The 14440-nt window shown below is 41.2% G+C and overlaps 1 protein-coding gene across 2 annotated transcripts in view; it reads right to left on the reverse strand.

Moving 5' to 3' along the window:
- Positions 1 to 5221: 5221 nt before the first annotated feature.
- JAZF1 (JAZF zinc finger 1) overlaps positions 5222 to 14440 on the reverse strand; it is a 283104-nt gene continuing 273885 nt past the window's right edge. Inside the window, exons 5-6 of one of the 2 annotated variants that reach the window (XR_013216832.1) lie at positions 7603 to 8823; positions 5222 to 7216 (exon numbers count right to left, since the gene is read on the reverse strand). Coding sequence is in view for 1 of the 2 variants with exons in the window: in XM_077268823.1 (XP_077124938.1) it covers positions 8647 to 8823 (177 nt within the window). In the remaining variant the exon portion in view is untranslated. Of the gene's footprint in view, positions 8824 to 14440 lie in introns of both variants that reach the window. The other variant, XM_077268823.1, reaches the window with a different exon arrangement.

The following is a 14440-nucleotide window of genomic DNA, read 5'->3' on the forward strand; positions in this document are numbered from 1 at the left end:
TTTGCCCTCCCGACCACAAATGTGAAACTAGCCATACCCCTGTATATTGGATTGTGTGAACTACCCCTTAGATATGACAGCAAATGACGTGATCTAGTGTGTCCTCATATTCATGTATGTGCCACACAACTGAGACATATCAGAGCTTCCTTTCCATATCCACAAGACTTTACACATACATTTCTTCCTCTGTACAATGTTCCCCTCCCCCCTCCAAAAAAAAAAGACATCTGTGAAAAATTCTGCCTGCAGAAAAGACTTCACAAAATGGTACCACGCTCATCTAAAGAACAGCAATCTTTGAATCCACTACTTACATAATGCTGCTACCGGTCATAAGATAACCTTGAGAATTAATTTAGTAACTTCATTAATAGCTGAAATTATACAAAGGGTCAACTTTTTTTTTTTTTTTAAAGTAACAGCACCACCCTTGACCTCAGGCTGTGTCTGGTATTGCAACCCAGCTCCCTTATTTAATGGAAAGTCATTGAGCTGCAATACAAGATTTGGTAGTAGCTCTACCAATATGCCATTACTAGAAAATCCACATTTTTCAGTTAAGATCATCCAATTTCAGTTCTGTTTGGATTTCTGTACATTAGATGAGCAAGGAATGATCCAGACATGTTAATGTAAGACAGGTGGCTGTAACCGTGCCACCCGCAGCACACACCGCACCGGTGACCCGTAAGGCTAAACAGATAGATCTATGTGGAATGAAACAAACATTACAAAAGGAAAGTACAATTTAAAAAAAATAATCACAATAAACATCAAAGGAGAGTCACTTGAAATTCCTTTCTGACTGCTCTGCCTCCCTTCTATTAATGGAGACTTTAGGAGTGCAGTCTACTTGCACATTTCCTGTGCCATATTACAATAATTGGCATTGCAGAAAACATTAGCTTGGTTGGCAATAGAGAACTACAAAGTGCTTTAAATCTCCATTTTTATAACGGAGATGTTTCACAATTTAGATAAAATTAAAGAAAAAAAAAATTAATACCGGGGGCAGCATTGCATGTTTTTGTCAACACAGAAGTTGATACATGAATACAAGATCTCAATGTCATGAGAATAATGGATGAGATACACGTGTATGTAAAAGAATACAACACGACTGCCTGCAGGGGTTCTGATCACCCAACATGGCTGTCTGCAGGGGTTCTGATCACCCAACACGGCTGCCTGTAGGGGTTCTGATCACCCAATACGACTGCTTGTAGGGGTTCTGATCACCCAACACGACTGCCTACAGGGGTTCTGATCACCCAACACGACTGCCTACAGGGGTTCTGATCACCCAACACAACTGCCTGTAGGGGTTCTGATCACCCAACACAACTGCCTACAGGGGTTCTGATCACCCAATACGACTGCCTACAGGGGTTCTGATCACCCAACACGACTGCCTGTAGGGGTTCTGATAACCCAACATAACTGCCTGCAGGGGTTCTAATCACCCAGCACAACTGTATTCAGGGGCTCTGATCACCCAACATAACTGTATTCGGGGGTTCTGATCACCCAACATAACTGCCTGCAGAGGTTCTAATCACCCAGCACAACTGTATTCAGGGGCTCTGATCACCCAACATAACTGCCTGCAGAGGTTCTAATCACCCAGCACAACTGTATTCAGGGGCTCTGATCACCCAACATAACTGTATTCGGGGGTTCTGATCACCCAACACGACTGCCTGTAGAGGTTCTAATCACCCAGCACAACTGTATTCAGGGGCTCTGATCACCCAACATAACTGCCTGCAGAGATTCTGATCACCCAAACCTCTTTTTAGGCTCATGCATATGTAGAGTGAAAGATGGGACTGGATTTATTCCTACCAGATCAGGAAAGCATACCTCAAATCAAGTTCTTACAGAAAAATCACCTATTCTTGGCACCAATTACATGGCTCCTCCTAAAACTGCATGTCAAAGTTCATCAGGGGGCCAGACGAGTGTGCCCACCCACAACTCCACAAGACTCTTACTCTATCTTATGACTGCTGTAGTAAGGCCATGTCCACATCTTGTTTGGAGTCTACAAGCCACTGGGCTCCATTTTTCCGAAGAAGGCGAAAGGAGGCTTGTTTTGAACTCTGTCACATTGGTATACTGGCTTTACTGGGAGTCTATTAGTTACCCAGTCTATGCGTAACCTTCCATAAGAGGTTTACATATGAGGAACCTCCCAACTTCCATCTATCATGGGTCCAAACCATGGTGTGAACAGAGCCTGACCCATCTGCTTCATCCTTTGAAAGTTTGAAGGTTTTCGTTACAGGCCAACCATCAGGCTTGTAAACATTACCCTATGCTATCTTTTCATTCAAAGCCAGCAAAAAAAAATATGTCGTAAGTATAAAATATATGAAAAAAAAAAATCAATTGAGACCTCACCCCTGAGGACCTAGTGGAGCTTACACAAGCCTCGGTCAGATCCATCAATATTCAGGAGCAGATCCAGCTGCTCTTTTAATTAAAACAAATGAAGGCCTTCTGCTAAGAGCAGACCTGGATGGCTACATCAAGATGTCCACCGTCAGTTCATGAGATGATCATGCCATCACCAGGATAAGCCACCGAGCAACGCACATGGCTCCTAATGGCAAACTACTGCAAAATCTATAAGAAAATCCAATATTTTATTAAATCTTTTTCCAGTACCAAGTTAAAGGTAACAGCTGATGTTATCTCTGCTTGTTTCCCCATAATGCTCAAAGGGGTCCTGCACCTTTGGGAATATAGATATACAGCTCTGGCAAAAATTAAGAGACCACTGCAAAATTATCAGTTTGTCTGATTTTTCTCTTTATAGGTATATTTTTGAGTGAAATGTAAATTGTTCTTTTATTCTATAAACTTCTGACAACATGTCTCCGAATTTCCAAGCAATAAATTTTGTATTTTTTTTCTGACAAAGAAAAATGGTCAAAATTAAAAAATACCCAAGTGCTTTCAGACCCCAAATAATGCCAAGAAAACAAGTTCATAATCATTTAGAAACAACAATACTAATGTTTTCACTCAGGAAGAGTTCAGAAATCAATATTTTGTGGAATAACCATGATTTTTAATCACAGCTTTCATGCGTCTTGGCATGCTTTCCACCAGTCTTTCACACTGCTTCTGGCACAAAAATGTAAGCAGTTCTTCTTTGTTTGATGGCTTGTCACTATCCATCATCCTCTTGATTACATTCCAGAGGTTTTCAATGGGGTTCAGGTCTGGAGATTGGGCTGCCCATGACAGGGTTTTGATGTTGCGGTCTCTTAATTTTTGCCAGAGCTGTATATATATTTAAATGAATATATTTGAGGCTAAAAATCATTTTCACAATTGGGTGCCATTAAAAATGTTGCACTCAGGTCATAAATCAACCGTGAGGAGCTGAGAAAAAGACAGATAGCCCCAGTTATATGCATTTAAGTAAGAAAAAAAAGTCTGCAAAGTTGAACAACCCCTTTAATGGTCTTTTGCTTTAGGGCTCCACTGCTACCATGGTAACACTGTACTGTACATCACAGCAGCCAATCAGACTCCAGCTTTTATTTCTAGACTACATAAGGAAAATTCTGATTGGTTGTCCTTACATCCACTATCCCTATGGCAACACTGCCGGAGCAGAAAGTGTCACACAAGAACCTCTGATTTTATCTACAGAATACTTGATATCTTAATAATGGTTGTCATGATTTTTTAATCTATAATGTAGGTCTTCTTGGAGTTAGTTCTCCTTTAAATTCCTACAGGCTAAATGAAAAGCTGACAGTATGGTTTCTTCCATATAAAACAAGACATTATCATATGAGCTTGTAAGACAGAACAAGAAAGGTTTTGCATATTCATGGACACTTATGTCCGCTCACACAGGTATAACGTTACAGGAAGCCGATCGCACCGTCCTCCATCACTGTCCGAGCGACTCCTGTCATCATGGTGGAAGCGGTCAAATATATACAACCCCGATAATCCTAAATACATCCTACTAAAATAGAGTCAGGCACAATTCTGAAGGGAAACATTACCCGTTATCATAAATGATTCTAAAAGAAGAAAAATTGTGCCGCTTAGAAAATGTAAGAAAAGTCGACCCTGAAGCCTGGACTAGTCCCGCTTCCTTTATTTGTGCTCCACTTTTGTACCTTAAAAATGGCACAAACCTGCGACTATCGTTACACGTCGCTGCACTGGCCCTTCTTGCACTTAGACCTTGTCTTAAGCAGCAAAAGGGAAAAAAAAGAGAAAAACGAAAGGATATTTTTTGCATTTTAAGTGGGTTTCTACACAACAACCAGTGGCTCTTTATCATTTGCTGTGAAACCCATTGAATCCCTGTAAAGTTCTTGCAATGTCTACACTACGGCATACCCCGTCATACATCACAATGGCACAAGAAATCCTTATGGAGCCCTAGGTCCTCAGTTTGCTGTTGTATGGTCCTCCATGAGGCACCATGTTCTCCCCTAGAAGACCACACATTTTGTTAATCAATTCTCAAAGAATCTATAATGGAAAAAAAAATAGGTACAGAAGATGCTTAATAAAAATGTACTGGGCCAGTAACGTGTATCTGCCCTAATTCACAGCAATATGATGTGGGGAAGAATTAATTAACAGTTTCTTCTTTTTTTTGAGGGTTATGTTGTTCTTTATGCAAGTTGTCTCTTCAGAGAGGAAGAGGACTTGAACTCTATAGGAAGCAGCGATCCTACAAGTCACTATTCATCCTTTAACGAGCCTTAAAATATGGCTTAGGATAAAAGCCAAACCAGAATCTCAGTTTGCAGACACGGTGTTTTAGGGTGTTGCCCCTCATTAGTACAAAGTATGAGATCTGGGTGGGAGGCTAAGACTAGGATCTAGGGTAAGGTTTCTCCTTGTGGAGAGTGACATGCCAGGTCTGACACACCAGTATAAGGAGGCTCGTTGGAGGGTCGATTATGACTTGTAGGATTGCTACTTCCAACAGGTGGCGCTAGAGTTCAAGTCCTCTTCCTCTCTGAAGAGACATTTAGCATATTCCCAGAGGAGCATGCAAGGCTTTTAAGTCTCCTCACACTGGTGTGCCAGACCTGGCATGTTACTCTTTATAGCACATTAGCTTTACCTTTATTAATTCCTGTGTGGCTAAAACCGGCAATGCTGCTTGAAATGTGAAACCTATATATGGCTAGGGTGGCATGGACAAGTTTTCATCGGTGGGTAGAGAAACCACGATAAGTCTTCCCTCAATATCAACATTGTCTTGCTGGCCAAATGGAATTACCCACTAAGTTACTGGACACTCTCGCCCATGTGTGCCCATGTGGTTATGCCAAGCCCCAGCCTTTCACTGCAGGAGGGAATTTTCTGGTTTCCTGGCCCAAAACAGAAAGTTGGCGCCAAGTCAAATCCTTACTATACTGTGCTGACTGCAAACCACACAACTTCTTTAACATTGAACTTTTTTTATATATTTTTTATCCATTTTCATTTTTTTTCTTTTTTTTTTTTTGCTAGTTGCTGACAAGAATTTTAGCACTTTAAATGGTAACAAAAATAGGATAAGCAAGATAATAGGAAATGATAGAAGCGCAACCTTTATATGTATGTCATTTACGTATGAAAATATCTTTCTTATAATATGTTAAACATTCTTATTTATACTTCCATTACCCACGCCACTGATACCAAATATACCGAGATTAACAAGTAAGGCAGGTTAGCGAGTCTGAACGTGGCGGTCATTTGGCTTTATGCGCACGTTAAGCGCCTGTCATCAGAAAACAACGAGAGGATTAACGTGGTAGTAAAAATCTGTAACAAAATGACTCAAGTTTATCAAGAGCGTTTTAAGCTCAGTTTCTCACAAGTGCGGAGAGTATATGTATAACTACGTGCGGAGACATTTCTACTTGCACCAAGATTCAGGAATATCGTGGCTTTATCAGCCCGCTTTGTCCATTTTTTCTTTAGGTGAATGGAGGGTAAAAAAAAATCGCTCATTTTCTACAATTAAAAAAATATTTCCAAACGTATATAAAAATGAGGCCAAGAGCTAAATAAGGCCAAAGCCAGAAACATCCTTCACCATCCAATGATTTTATGGTTGCACCATATCACATTTCCGTGGCCCAGTCTTACAGCCTTAGCGCTGTTACGGGAGGGTTGCTGAGATGTTTTCGAATCATACATATTCAGTCCTGTTAGGCTATGTTCAGGAGGTTTTTTTGAGGAGTTCAAAAAAGTGAAGATTTTCAAATGGAAACTGTTCAGGAAATGCTATTTTTGGAGATTTTCTTCTCCTTAAGTGATTCTAAAGGGAATATGTCACCAGGGTTCTGACACATAATCTGAGAACAGCATCATGCAGAAAAAGAGATCCTGATTCCAGTGATATGTCACTTACTGCGCTGCTTGCTGTAGTTTTAATAACATTACAGTTTTATCAGAAGGAGATTATCACTAGGAAACCAGAAGCCAAGTGGTTCTCTATATTCATAAGCTCTTTGTAACAGCATTGATTGTCAGCTTTCTGCCTATGCACAGTGTGCAGAAAGCTCTGAATCAGTGATACAGAGCTCAGCATTTAGAGAACTGCTGGATCTGCAGCAGATAAGACAATTGATTTTATCACAGCTACATTAAACAGACCAGTAAGTGATACATCGCTGAAATCAGGGTCTCTGTCCCTACATCATGCTGCTCTCACTTGTGTTTTTTGCAGTTGACTGATTGGACAGTGTCTAGTTTGGAGAGGATTCCATCAGGGGCTGTTCAAAGAAGTGACATGCACTTTTTTTCAAAACATGAAGTGGAAAGAATCAAAATACTCATCAAAAACAGTTAACACCGGCATAGATAGGAAGAGTATTTCAAGCATTTGTTGGAGCAATTTTCATGGTGGTTTTTTTTTCTAATGGATACATTCCAAAATTCCCTAAAAACCTCAATTTGCACATAGCCTCTCTGTTGGGTTGAGCTTTCCCATCCAGTCTCATTCAGGTGTTGAGCGTCTGCACATAAGAGGTAAGGACAAAGGGAACCGGTCACGCTCAACACGTTGTATCTGTCATCTACCACCATCTTATAGAACAGAAGAATTGGATATCTATTATTGGGGAAATGATTTAGTATTACTCAGATTTTATTCATTCTGGGCTCAGAGGTCCCGGGGGTGGTCTCAGTGCATATGTCTGTGAGCGGACCCCGGGAAGGCTGTCAGTCACTGATAGCCCACTGACTCTTACCCACAGAGGTAAATATAAACCTATTCCCATCTTTCTGCTCTATAATATAGCGCCAAAATATTAGACAGAATTTTTATGGTGACAGATTCCCGTTGTTATATGGTCACATGTAAACGATAGCACGTGACCACGTCTGGTTTTATTCTTGTAAAACTTTGGACCCATCATATTCTGAAGATTTTGTATAGGAACCAAAGTCACGTGCAACAAACGGCATCCGACCAGCTTCATCTACAGAAAACAATGGTAATCCCCGAATGTATCACTGCTGATAATGTCAATGCAGCAATGTCCTGGAGTAATGGGCAGCAATAAAAGGAGGGGTGATGGAACCATAGACATATGTCATAGACCATATGACAGCCCATGTGAGATGCATAAGATCTTATGACCATATGTCCATGATTTACTACTGTACACAGGGCAGATCAATTCATGTCGGTGATATATAGAAGCTGATGACAAAACCTCCCCTTCTTTTAATCCTTTCCATCCCTTCAGTTAACTTAATGGTCTTTTTTCAACTATAGAAACATATGGGCTGAAATGAACCAATCAGATTATAGTCGTCATTTTCCTAGCCAGCGCCTGATTGGCCAGTAATGCTTCTCTGTGCACATGGGACATTTAGTGCCTCAGTTTGGCTTTGGAGATTATCGGTTATATTGGTTTACGTCCATATTTTAATTACCAGATATACAGCCATGAGTATGAATATATTTTTTCACATATGAAAGAACACTGAACCTTACCGCCCCATGATAAAACCTGACCAATATTCCTTAAAGTGCACGCTCTAAAGATTCGCTGCATGCCACTTTCAATCCTCTTAGATGCTCCTTAGCACCAGTCTACCTGTTTCCCAGTCTGCGGCTAAGGAGTAACGACACCACTATACAAGGCCTAAGGTAAATAGGTGAAGCTACACGCTCTGTCCTCTCCTCCTGCCACCAGTCACAGGTGGTCTCCAGACTCACTTGGCAGTAAAATAGTTTGAACGGTCTCAGTGCCGAGATGACTTTTCCCATCCACGTAACCTAACACTTCTATACAACCCAACATGCGTCCTAACCGGTTGGACTGTCTTTATGGATGGGAGAGAGAAACACTCGTTTCCTCCGCAGAAGCTTTGACCTTGTGTCATTATTGTAGCACCGTATCAAAGTAATGAAAATGGGTCTGGTAATGAATGTGCAAAGTACAAAAAGGGTCACTTTAAAGAGCGATCATTCCAAACAACTGGAATTCTTTGATTAAAGCATGCACTGAAACGTAGGTTTTGTTGGACTTTTGAGTGCTTCCCCTGAAATGCAACATAAAGGATAAAAATAAAACAAAACCAGAATGTGGCTATTCTCATAATTAGCATCTGCTGGTGAGGGTTTCTTGGCACAGATGTCTTCAGCTTTTATTGCTGCATTTTCCTGATAATCTCAGCGGAGACAGGAGGATGGAAATTGATTGTGTGGTGACGGAGACCCTGAGCTGTCTTGTAACTCTTCCCACAGCGGCATTTGAAAGGTTTACGGACTCGTATTTGCGTTCGGTGTCCATTCTTGGCGTGGTACTTAATACCATTTACATTCTGTAGGTGAGAGGGAAAACAGTACAGATGTTAAATTAAAATGCAATATGGATTTTTTCAAAATTATGTTTAGGCCATACGGCAGGAAATTGTCCTGACAAGTATCTCTAACATGTCTATAACCTAGGGGGTTCTGTTTGTCTTTGTGGAGACAGCCAGCTGGCATAGGAGGACCTACAGGCTATGCTCCTTGTGAAGAAGATATGCAAATTTACCTACTTCCTGAAGTTGCAGGCCCCTACACAGATTAGATGAAAATCAATGAATACACCTATTTTGGAATGACCGGCAGACCATTTAATGAGCATTTGGGCCTCCCACTGTCTTCCTGCAGATGATGCAGAGGGAGAGAAAGAATTTGAATTTTCAACATCTGATCCGATAAGCTGCTGCCAGAGTTCTTTAGCAGTGACTTTCTCTTCTCTACCTATTGGAAACACGTAAGCTCATGGCATAGTTGGACGGTCATGTGTATAGAGTAGTCAGGAGAGATAGCGGTTGGTTGACCAAACATTAGTCAATTAGCTATATCATGTGTATGGCCATCTTTAGGTTTTGGAGAAAACTCTGACTCAGCTACAGTTCAAGACAACTGAGGAGTAAAATAACCAATGTCTTCCAATGGTCTTGGGGTATCAACATCAACAGGGGACATCACATCACCAATGTAGGCAATTAGCAATGGGCTCAGATGACATATGAAAACTGAAGGCATCCACTTATTATCTGCAATGGCCATGTCACGCTCACCCAGCTGATGATACACTGAAACAGGCGGGGGTCATAGTAGAAAATGAAAAGTAGCTGCAGGAGATAAGTGTCGTTTTTTTATTAAGCCACCCTCGGTCTATTAACAATAACTTTAAAAGTCGTGGAAAACTCCTTTAAACACTGTGACTGAATCTGAGGGAAAGGTAGAAGAATGCATTTATATACAGTACAGACCAAACGTTTGGACACACCTTCTCATTTAAAGATTTTTCTGTATTTTCATGACTATGAAAATTGTACATTCACACTGAAGGCATCAAAACTGTGAATTAACACATGTTGAATTATATACGTAACAAAAAAGTGTGAAACAACTGAAAATATGTCATATTCTAGGTTCTTCAAAGTAGCCACATTTTGCTTTGATGACTGCTTTGCACACTCTTGGCATTCTCTTGATGAGCTTCAAGAGGTAGTCACCGGGAATGGTCTTCCAACAATCTTGAAGGAGTTCCCAGAGATGCTTAGCACTTGTTGGCCCTTTTGCCTTCACTCTGCGGTCCAGCTCACCCCAAACCATCTCGATTGGGTTCAGATCTGGTGACTGTGGAGGCCAGGTCATCTGGCATAGCACCCCATCACTCTCCTTCTTGGTCAAATAGCCCTTACACAGCCTGGAGGTGTGGTTGTGGTCATTGTCCTGTTGAAAAATAAATGATGGTCCAACTAAACGCAAACCGGATGGAATAGCATGCCGCTTCAAGATGCTGTGGTAGCCATGCTGGTTCAGTATGCCTTCAATTTTGAATAAATCCCCAACAGTGTCACCAGCAAAGCACCCCCACAACATCACACCTCCTCCATGCTTCACGGTGGGAACCAGGCATATAGAGTCCATCCGTTCACCTTTTCTGCGTCGCACAAAGACACGGTGGTTGGAACCAAAAATCTCAAATATGGACTCGTCAGACCAAAGCACAGATTTCCACTGGTCTAATGTCCATTCCTTGTGTTCTTTAGCCCAAACAAGTCTCTTCTGCTTGTTGCCTGTCCTTAGCAGTGGTTTCCTAGCAGCTATTTTACCATGAAGGCCTGCTGCACAAAGTCTCCTCTTAACAGTTGTTGTAGAGATGTGTCTGCTGCTAGAACTCTGTGTGGCATTGACCTGGTCTCTAATCTGAGCTACTGTTAACCTGCGATTTCTGAGGCTGGTGACTTAGATAAACTTATCCTCAGAAGCAGAGGTGACTCTTGGTCTTCCTTTCCTGGGGTGGTCCTCATGTGAGCCAGTTTCTTTGTAGCACTTGATGGTTTTTGCCATTGCACTTGGGGACACTTTCAAAGTTTGCCCAATTTTTCGGACTGAAGGAACTTCATTTCTTAAAGTAATGATGGCCACTCGTTTTTCTGACTTAGAATTTGTATTATGGCAAGAAAAAAAGCCGCTAAGTCTATTCAGTAGGACTATCAGCTGTGTATCCACCAGACTTCTGCACAACACAACTGATGGTCCCAACTCCATTTATAAGGTAAGAAATCACACTTATTAAACCTGACAGGGCACACCTGTGAAGTGAAAACCGTTCCCGGTGACTACCTCTTGAAGCTCATCAAGAGAATGCCAAGAGTGTGCAAAGCAGTCATCAAAGCAAAAGGTGGCTACTTTGAAGAACCTAGAATATAAGACATAATTTCAGTTGTTTCACAATTTTTTGCTAAGTATATAATTCCACATGTGTTAATCCATAGTTTTGATGCCTTCAATGTGAATGTACAATTTTCATACAAAAGTCAAAAAAAGAGCAGTAAAACCGCACCCTGCAATCACAACGCCTCTGTGGACAAAAGGGCGCACGTCAACACCAGGGGGTCCATCCCAGATATAAAGTCCATACCCAAAGAGCAAAAAGGACAGCGCCACAATGGACAGTGAAAAAAGCAGCTTACATTTTATTCTGAAAGAAGGAATATAAACCAGCTCACCCGTGATGCATAAACCAATCCTCGGGAGCATGGACCCGCTGTGTTCAGGCGTATAGAGTCCAAAAAAGAAAAGAATGTCCAGCTTCACCGAATCCGTAAAAAAGAGTTTTCTTTATTCACAAACTTTTAAGCATAGAGGATACAGACTTCAGCACAAGCCATATGGGTAATAATCTCAACGCGTTTCTGGAGAGTAAGCTCCCTTAATCATGACACGGATTGTGAAAAAATGGAAGAGTTGACATTAGTGATGAGCGAATATACTCGTTCCTTGAGATTTCCCGAGCACGCTCGGGTGTCCTCCGAGTATTTTTTAGTGCTCGGAGTTTTAGTTTTTAGCGCCGCAGCTGAATGATTTACATCTGTTAGCCAGCATAAGTACATGTGGGGGTTGCCTGGTTGCTAGGAATCCCCACATGTACTTATGCTGGCTAACAGATGTAAATAATTCAGCTGCGGCGCTAAAAACTAAAACTCCGAGCACTAAAAAATACTAGGAGGACACCCGAGCGTGCTGAGGAAATCTCGAGTAATGAGTATATTCGCTCATCACTAGTTGACATCAGATTCGGAACCTTGGCTTTCAGACCCCACAGTCCGGCTGCACCCTAAGATTGCTCTTTATATAGTATCATAGACTTTGCTGTGCTTACAGTAAACGCGTTTGCGTTATCAGAAAAAGCCTTTTCGTGATATCCGGCGTTGGCAGCAGAAAGTATCCTCCTCTGCCAGCAATCAGACGTTTATTGCCAGTTTGGCATTTTTTTTATTGCACTCTCTAGATTAATTTTTGCTCAGATGTGACAAATACGAACTGCTGCATTAACCCTTCAGTGACAGCTTGTACCGCGCACATTCTCTAGCACACGATGTGTGGACAAGGGCATCTTTACAACATGAAACAAACAAATAAAAATCATCTTGCACTTATATAAAATGGATAAAGCATTCTGTTAATGGGATGTGATGAGCAGTAAACTCTGCAGATCATAAATAGCCTCAGCTTGTTAAATCTGCGCAGCTGCAGACAGCAATGAAGACTATCGTCTTCCATTATATGACTGCCCTCCTCATTCTTGGCCTCTGCCTTGAAGACAATGACGCTGTAAAAAAATTCAGGTCTGTAAAACCTTTGATTGAAATGTGCAAATACCTGAAAAGGTAAGAATGTGACGGGCATGACGAGCTGAGAATTTGCCTCTAATCACAGCTTGAACCCTATTTCAGCTTTCCCCCCACACTAAGTCATTCTTCATGCCATTGCAGCAAGTGGTGGGTTCATGTTAATGTATCTATCCATATTCTGCAGCGTTGTACAAAGATTGTCAGCCCTAACAACAATCTCTGTCCCCAATATACTTTAGCCAATTTCAAAGGAGGCCAATCAACCTTTCAGCATGTTTTTTACTATATCCAGTTCATAAAAGTGAAAGGAAGAACGCTTGCAGTACCATTCACAGCCACTGTACCATGGATCAGATGATCGTGGGGGAATGGGAGGGGGGACAGACCCCCACCAATAAAATATCGGTGACCTATGGGGGGAGGTATACTCCCTGGGTATTCACGGTGCAGCGAGATATACCGTACTCCCTGCAAGGAGATCAATGAAGCCAGGCACACTATACCTCTGTTGCACTGCATAGTACCTTGAAAATGTATTCATACCCTGTGAACGTTTCCACATTTTTTCACATTACACCCACAAACTTAAATGTATTTTATTGGGATTTTATGTGATATACCAGCACAAAGTAGCAAGTATTTGCGAACTATGAAACAAATGATTTATGGTTTTTCTAATTATTTTAAAAATATAAATCTGATAATTGTGATGCACATGTGTATTCAGATCCCTGTAGTCTTTATACTCCTAACCTAAATAAAATCTTGAGTAACCAATTGCCTCCAGAAAGCACATAATCAGTAAATTGAGTCCACCTGTGTGTAATTTATTCTCAGTATACCTACAGCTGTTCTGTGGAGGCCACAGAGATTTATCTGAGAACACTGGGGATCAAGCAGCATCATGAAAACCAAGGAACACACCAGACTGGTCAGGGATAAAGGTGTGGAGAAGAGTAAAGCAGTGTTAGATAAAAAAAAAAAATAGTCCAATATCTGAAAATCTCACGGAATACTTTTCAGCCCATTATCCAAAAGTAGAAGAAGTATGGCACAACTTCAAAGACATTTTTGAACGCAAGCCATCAGAAGTTCCATTTGCAGTTCTATTTAAAAAAAAAAAAAAACGTACAGGACACAGCTAGTATGTGGAAGAAGGTGCTGTGGTTAGATGACACCAAAGTAGAACTTTTTGGCCTAAATGCAAAATGTGTGGCAGAAAGCTTACACTGCACATCACTCTGAAAACATCATCCCCATCATCATACATGGTGGTAGCAGCATCATGCTGTGCTGAGGCTTTTCTTCAGCAGGCACAGGGAAGCTGGTCAGAGATGATGGGAAGATGGATGGATCTAAATATTGGGAAATCCTGGAGGAAAACCTGTTAGAGGCTGTAAAAGACTTGAGACTGGGACGTAAGTCCACCTTCCAGCAGGAAAACGACCCTAAACATACTGCCAGAGCTACAATGGAATGGTTTAGATCAAAGCATATTCATGTGTGTGAATGGAACAGTCACAGTCCAGACCTAAACTCCACTGAGAATCTGTGGTAACACTTGAAAATTGCTGTTCACAGACGCCTCCATCCATCTCACTGAGCTACAGCTAGTGTGCAAAGAATGGGCTAAAATTTCAGCCTCTAGATGTGCAAAGCTGGTAGAGACATACCCCAAAAGATCTTCAGCAGTAATTGCAGCAAAAGGTGGGCTGAATACAAATGCATGTCACAGTTTTCAGATTTATATTTTTAAAATATTTAGAAAACCATTTGAAAACCATGTGTCATTTCCTTT

Source organism: Ranitomeya variabilis, chromosome 6 (assembly GCF_051348905.1).
Source record: "Ranitomeya variabilis isolate aRanVar5 chromosome 6, aRanVar5.hap1, whole genome shotgun sequence".
Lineage (NCBI taxonomy): Eukaryota > Metazoa > Chordata > Amphibia > Anura > Dendrobatidae > Ranitomeya > Ranitomeya variabilis.